We start from the raw sequence: 7,452 nt of genomic DNA, 5'->3' as shown, positions 1-7,452 counted from the left end.
TTCAAAATAAATGTATGATACAGGCTGTATTGGAGCACATTAGGGACCAGTGCTACTTGGTGTTTTATCCAGCAATGACTGCCGTGCTAAAATTGATAGTTAGCATTATTGAGTTTTTATTTTACACCCTCATCACTCCACAACGCTATGTTATGTTAAAGCCTGCATGTAAGACACGTTAGCCACGCATCGAAAGTGGTCATAATTAATAAAAACCTAGCCCTCCGCAGGGCTAACGTTACGTGAGCTAGTGACAGTACCGTTAATCTTATTTATTAGCGCCTAGCGCTCTTTATTAGCGCTTAGCGCTCTACTGCTTTAAGATGGCGGCTGTTTAATAACGCTGCCCAGACACGGCCGAGTCTGTCATTTTGCATCTAGTTCAAAATACATGTGATCTCTATGAGACTCATCAGACGCTACCGGCTACCAACGTAGCATCATGCGGGCTCGTATTTAGCAACGTTGGCATCGTTTGTAGCGGCTGTCGGCTGCAGTAAGTTTTTTTTTTTTTTTGCCTCTTCCTCTACGCACGTGACATCAGCGCGCTGTCCCGCATTAAAAGTAGCCCGAGCAAAACGTGATGCTTAGAGCTGTCAAAATAAACGATTACTCGAGGTGGATAAAATTACTCGGATCAGTTTTTAAACTCGAGTTACTCGAGTTGCTCGAGTATTCGTTTCAGCTCTAGTTAATTGCGTCAAATATTTTAATGTGATTAATTTAAAAAATTAATTACCGCCCGTTAACGCGATAATTTTGGTAGCCCTACATTAAATGTGGAAATCGTGATATTCAATCGCCATACAATGTTATAGATTCATCTTTGTCACGGTTTTACACCAATAAATTCCTAAGCGGTACTTTTGAAAATGTGCGGAGATAAAGACACAAAAAGATGTTTTGATGCAGACAGATTCCTTTATTTAAGAGAGCGATGCTGTTTGACAATACAAATTTGTCGTCAACAATTATTAAGCATTGCTGTAGAACAAAGAAAGAATTGATAGTAAACCAAGTTATTCAAATCCACCACGAAAGAGTGATATGGTCACACTGAGAGCTTAATTGTTACTCAAGGCCAGATGGGAAGAGTAATAATTAGTGTGAGTGAGTCAGAACTTCAGTGATGCAAATATACGGACGTTCCTCTGTGCACATTTCAGTGTCCCACAATGTATCTGGAAGAAATAACGGTGTAAATATAATAACATCATATTTAAAAAAAAAAAAAAAAAAAAAAAAAAAGAAAAGATTAACCACTGACTTACCGTCCTGAGCCATGGATACACATGTACCGTCTGCCGTGCTCCCAGGCTCTGAATCACCCGTATCAAAGCCACTGAAATCAAACTCTGTGCCATCTGTCCAATAGAATTCGTCATCCTGGAAGACATTTACATACAGTCTGAGTTAGTCATTGCGGAAGAAAAAAAATACAAGTCATACAATATCATACTGAAACTAATGTCTAAGCCAAGCTGCACGGAAACGGCGACAGCCGAACGGAAATGTTGCTCCGCTGCTTACTGCTTCGGTGAGTCAACCAGGAGGGATGATATTCCGCGCATTCACCTCTTGTGTTAACCCTTTGTACTGACTCCATGTTCCAAAAGTTTGAAGAAGGCTCACCAAAAAACAGGTTGACAATTTATTCATCGACAATGGTCAAAAAACAAGGCAAAAATAGACAACGGAGGAACAATTCTCAGTCCAAAACAAGGCTATATAGAAAAGTTTCCGAGCAGCGAATTTGTTTGTTATCTCAGTGTCCAGTGTTTTTGAAGGCTGCGGTCGAGTGGGCCGGGCTGAAGGGTGTTGTTTCGGGATCATCCCTCTGTGGCCGGTTATGGGCGGTTAGGTTCGTGCGCGGACAGGACGTAGTTGCCACAGTGACCGACGCTGGTCTTGACGTCCCAAGCGCCCTCTGGTCTCGTGGCTGTAGGCATCAGCTCACAGTGACCTCTTTGTACAAGTGTATTGAGAACGATTTTTTTCATGATCAATTAGACGGGCTACCAATCAAGTTAGTCCTGAATTTTAGAAAAATAAGTTAAATTTGGCCCCATGGATAAAAATCAAGTTAGTCGTTAGTTATACTCTATATTTGAGGTAAGAGGAGTGAGGACAGCATCACGTGATCGAAGAGTTAGAAAAACTTCAATTTATTGAAAGAATAAATTGATTATTTTTCCAAAGCCGAACTCAAATCCTCCAAGTGAACACCTGGCCATAGAGTTCACTATCAGTTGACGAGACAGCTCCGACAGAAATTGCGCAACGCAGTGCTTAATTTGTAAATCATAAGGATCTATGTGGTTTAAATCAGATCTGGGCCACATATTTTCTGAATGTGGTAGCGGTCTGAACTGTCAAGTCTCCCAAATTGGAATTCGTACAGCAATTACGACGGCAAAGAGCGAGAGAGACAGTACGCTACGGTAGCGATGGAGCTCGGTAATAGCTTTAGCACCTAGCTTGAATTCGTCTTTTGCGCAGTAGGCGAGCTTGACCACAGTCATAAAAAAATAAAGAAAATAAAGAAAAGGCCAATTGCAACAATTGGCTAACTTGCATAGCAAAAGTCTGCTGGCTTAAATGCTGTATACTGTAATGCTAATGCTACCAGATAGTTTCTGGTGCGCACCAGATTGCTTAAGTTTATTTTATTTCTGTCGATGTCCCTTTGGGGACTCCGTACAAACATGACACAAACATTTTTCTAACTCATAATATTGTAATTATGTTAAACTTGATGCTGCATTGTACAACAGAGTAGTCACCTGAAGCATCATTCTCTATAGGATGCACTGCAGGAAAAACATTTAATCATGAAGGCTCATTATGTATCTGTAGCCAACTTAGTCATTTTGATAGTAGGCTATTATAGCTAATACAGTATAGATACAGTTGTGGTCAAAAGTTTACATACACTTGTGAAGAACATAATGTCATGGCTCTCTTGAGTTTCCAGTTATTTCTACAACTCTGATTTTTCTCCGATAGAGTGATTGGAACAGATACTTCTTTGTCACAAAAAAAACATTCATGAAGTTTGGTTCTTGTATGACTTTATAATGGGTTAACAGAAAAAGTGATCAAATCTGGTGGGTCAAAAATTTACATACAGCAACACGAATTAGCAATTTCTTGTGAGTGATTATTGACTTGAACAATTATTGACTTGAACAAGTCAGGAAAGTCACTTGGAGCCATTTCAAAGCAGCTGCAGGTCCCAAGAGCAACAGTGCAAACAATTGTTTGTAAGTATAAAGTGCATGGCACTGTTTTGTCACTGCCACGATCAGGACGAAAACGCAAGCTATCACCTGCTGCTCAGAGGAAATTAGTCAGGAGGGTGAAGATTCAACCGAGAATCACCAAAAAGCAGATCTGCCAAGAATTAGAAGCTGCTGGAACACAGGTGTCAGTGTCCACAGTCAAGCATGTTGTGCATCTCCATGGACTGAGAGGCTGCCGTGCAAGAAGGAAGCCCTTGCTCCAAAAGCGGCACCTTAAAGCTCGACTGAAGTTTGCTGCTGATCACATGGACAAAGATAAGACCTTCTGGAGGAAAGTTCTGTGGTCAGACGAGACAAAAATCGAGATGTTTGGCCACAATGCCCAGCAATATGTTTGGAGGAGAAAAGGTGAAGCCTTTAACCCCAAGTACACCATGCCTACCGTCAAGCACGGTGGTGGTGGTATTATGCTGTGGGGCTGTTTTGCTTCCAATGGAACTGGTGCTTTACAGAGAGTAAATGGGATAATGAAGAAGGAGGATTACCTTCAAATTCTTCAAGATAACCTAACGTCATCAGCCCGAAGATTGGGTCTTGGGTGCAGTTGGGTGTTCCAACAGGACAATGACCCCAAACACACATCAAAAGTGGTAATAGAATGGCTAAATCAGGCTAGAATTAAGGTTTTCCAATGGCCTTCTCAAAGTCCCATTGAGAACTTATGGACAATGCTGAAGAAACAAGTCCATGTCAGAAAGCCATCAAATTTAACTGAACTGCGCCAATTCTGTCAAGAGGAGTGGTCAAAGATTCAACCAGAAGCTTGCCAGAAGCTTGTGGATGGCTACCAAAAGCGCCTAATTGAAGTGAAAATGGCCAAGGGACATGTTACCAAATATTAGCGCTGCTGTATGTATATTTTTGACCCAGCAGATTTGATTACTTTTTTCTGTTCACCCATAATAAAGTCATAAAAGAACCAAACTTCATGAATGTTTTTTGTGACAAAGAAGTATCAGTTCCAATCACTCTATCAGAGAAAAATCAGAGTTGTAGAAATAACTGGAAACTCAAGAGAGCCATGACATTATGTTCTTCACAAGTGTATGTAAACTTTTGACCACAACTGTACATACAGCATGTGTTGCCTTCATTTAAGGGCTTAAATATGGCATTAATTTTTTTGCGGCTGTACACATATTTGTTTTTTTTCTTTTGGTCCAATACGGCTCTTTCAACATTTTGGGTTGCCGACCCCTGACTTAGACGTTAGCTTCCCAGGTTTTGAATTTGTAAAAAAAAAAAAACCGCGCCCCGTTTCCTGGCATATTTCACTACTGTTTTTAACACTAGCGATAGGATTCAGAGAGAAGATGCTTGTCAATGTTTTACCGTAAACACGTCATGGAGTCCAATCCAGAGAGCGGTGTCAGTTGTTGACCTGCCCTCTTCAAACAGTTCATGAACAAACGCATTTTCCACGGCACTGTGGATGGAAACTAAATTTGCACCAAGAATATTGCAGACGCTCTAATTTGAAAAGGAGAGTAGACAAAATATTTTCATTTAGTCAGACAGTGGGTCAGAGATTTAGATGATGGTCAGGAACTTCATTTGAACTGTTGCTTTCCATACCTCTGCATCTGCAAGCATCCTCGCATTGGGTTGGTAGATGAAACATTTACAGTCAAGGCGACGCCATCCTTTAGGACAGTTGTTAGCTACAACAAGATGATTGTGTAAGACAAAAAAGGAGACATACGTAGCGTCAATTCTGACAAATCTTTGTCATAATTTCGTACCTTTTGCTGGTGTCTTGTTAACAGACGACTGTGAAGAAAAGCACTCTGTTAGATCTTGGATACCAGCACATTGACACATATATAAAGGAGCACCAGTATCGGGGAGTCCTAAAAAAATGATGAGGCCCATTACAGTGATCCCTCGCTATTTCGCGCTTCAAACATCGCGCCCTCAGTCCATTGCGGATTTTTTTCCAATAGTGTACCGCACGAATGCTATTTTTAGACTGTGACGTCACGATCGTAACCCGGAAGTGGGTCAACACAGACACGCCCTTGCATACAACTCATGTTATTACTGTTTGTTTTCTGCCAGTAATCTGTCAAAAAAGAACATGACTCCATGTTGGTCAGTGCAGGGTCCAGAACATTCCAGAGGCGGGCGCCTATGTTGGTAATCGAAAATGATTTTGTATTAAGGAAATGGTGACCAAGGCCATGTATTGTTAGATTTTGGGGAATAACCTCCTTCACTCAGTTAGAGCATTGAAAATGGGTCCTGACTGGGTCTTCTGACATGACAATGGCCCGAACCCTAACCCTAACCAAAGAGTGGCTTTGTAAAAACGATATCAAAGTTCCAACCTAAACCCAATAGTAAATCGTTTGAGAAGCTTAAACCCACTAAACTAAAGTGACAATCCAGAAACCTGATTGATCTAGAGAAGATCTGTGTGGAGCAGTGGTGCAAAATCCCTGCTGCAGTATGTGCAAACCTGGTGAAAAGTTACAGGAAACAGTTCACCTCTGTATTTGCAAACACAGGCTACTGTATCAAATATTGACATTGATTTTCTCAGGTGTTCAAATACTTACAGTGGGGCAAATAAGTATTTAGTCAACTACCAATTGTGAAAGTTCTCCTCCTTGAAAAGATTAGAGAGGCCTGTAATTGTCAACATGGGTAAACCACAACCATGAGAAACAGAATGTGGAAAAAAAAAACAGAAAATCACATTGTTTGATTTTAAGGAATTTATTTCCAAATTAGAGTGGAAAATAACTATTTGGTCACCTACAAACAAGCAAGGTTTCCGGCTGTCAAAGAGGTCGAACTTCTTCTAACGAGGTCTAACGAGGCTCCTCTCATTACCTGTATTAATGGCACATGTTTTGACTCCTTATCGGTATAAAAGACACCTGTCCACAACCTCAGTCAGTCACACTCCAAACTCCACTATGGCCAAGACCAAAGAGCTGTCGAAGGACAACAGAGACAAAATTGTAGACCTGCACCAGGCCGGGAAGACTGAATCTAAATAGGTAAAACGCTTGGTGTAAAGAAATCAACTGTAGGTGCAATTATTAGAAAATGGAATCCATACAAGACCACTGATAATCTCCATCGATCTGGGGCTCCATGCAAGATCTCACCCCGTGGCGTCAAAATAAAAACAAGAACGGTGAGCAAAAATCCCAGAAACACACGGGGGGACCTAGTGAATGGCCTACAGAGAGCTGGGACCACAGTAACAAAGGCTACTATCAGTAACATAATGCGCCGCCAGGGACTCAGAAGAACTTGCACAATTGTTGGTTGACTAAATATTTATTTGCCCCACTGTATTTGGGAATACAGGGAATACAAATAAATTATTTCTTTTAAATCATACACTGTGATTTCTTTTTTTTAGATTGTGTATCACAGTGGACAAGCGCCTACCATGAAAATTTCAAACCCACCCATCATTTCCGTGTGAGACAACTTGCAAAATCACAGGGTGTTCAAATACTTATTTTCCTCACAGTTAATACCAGGATAAAAAAAAAAAACATGGTCATTAGCTCAATTTAGTTTGATGAGTGAGATTTTGACTTACGACTCCAGTGAGCTGTCCGCTGATCGCAAAGAGGAGGAAGAACAAGTGAAGCGTGAATGTCATCTGCGAAACGAGCAAAAAAAACATTATACTTCGGACAATAAAATTATCTCATCACGTCATACAACAATGCGATTTATGCTGAAAAAGTCACTTGCAGCCGACTTGCAAGAGTAGCATTTTACCTTTGCAGCTGTGTTGCTCGATACTGAAGACGAAAGCAATTTTTCCTTTTATATGCTCTGCAGCCGCTTGTAGGATTGCCAACATTTCATGTTGGACCAGTCATGGTATTTAAACGGATTCCGCAAATAATTGTGGACGCTGAAACGACCTTATACAATTAACAATTGTTAAGTCTGTCAAAAGTTTTGAAAAAAAGGGAAAGGAATGTAACTGTTCAGGCCAAGCCGCTACGCAACATAATTAACCAGGGCCATTATTGGTTTAGAACAAAAACAACCACCTCAATGGCAATTACAGATGCAGTAGAAGAAATCACAAATGCATTGGATGAAAAAAAACATGCGGTTGGAATTTTTATTGATCTAAAGAAAGCGTTTGACACAATTGATCACACAATTTTAC

The 7,452-nt window shown here is 40.6% G+C and overlaps 1 protein-coding gene across 1 annotated transcript; it reads right to left on the bottom strand.

The window, feature by feature from the left end:
* Positions 1-1,101: 1,101 nt before the first annotated feature.
* Positions 1,102-6,917, bottom strand: LOC130915992 (lithostathine-1-beta-like). Its single transcript, XM_057836313.1, has 6 exons — positions 6,865-6,917; positions 5,045-5,072; positions 4,878-4,963; positions 4,635-4,772; positions 1,272-1,386; positions 1,102-1,181 (listed from the first exon to the last, which is right to left on the bottom strand). Exons 3-6 carry the CDS (start codon positions 4,893-4,895, stop codon positions 1,102-1,104), a joined length of 351 nt encoding a protein of 116 aa, XP_057692296.1. The 5' UTR covers positions 4,896-4,963; positions 5,045-5,072; positions 6,865-6,917.
* Between the last annotated feature and the right edge of the window lie 535 nt (positions 6,918-7,452).

This window comes from Corythoichthys intestinalis, chromosome 5, assembly GCF_030265065.1.
Source record: "Corythoichthys intestinalis isolate RoL2023-P3 chromosome 5, ASM3026506v1, whole genome shotgun sequence".
Taxonomy (NCBI): domain Eukaryota; kingdom Metazoa; phylum Chordata; class Actinopteri; order Syngnathiformes; family Syngnathidae; genus Corythoichthys; species Corythoichthys intestinalis.
This window is presented reverse-complemented; position numbering and strand designations above follow the sequence as displayed.

Coding starts and splice junctions, on each gene's coding strand:
- LOC130915992 (XM_057836313.1), bottom strand. Junction 1,387..4,634: donor GACTCCATGACGTGTTTACG/GTAAAACATTGA, acceptor AATGTCTTCCAG/GATGACGAATTCTATTGGAC. Junction 1,182..1,271: donor TGTATCCATGGCTCAGGACG/GTAAGTCAGTGG, acceptor TATTTCTTCCAG/ATACATTGTGGGACACTGAA.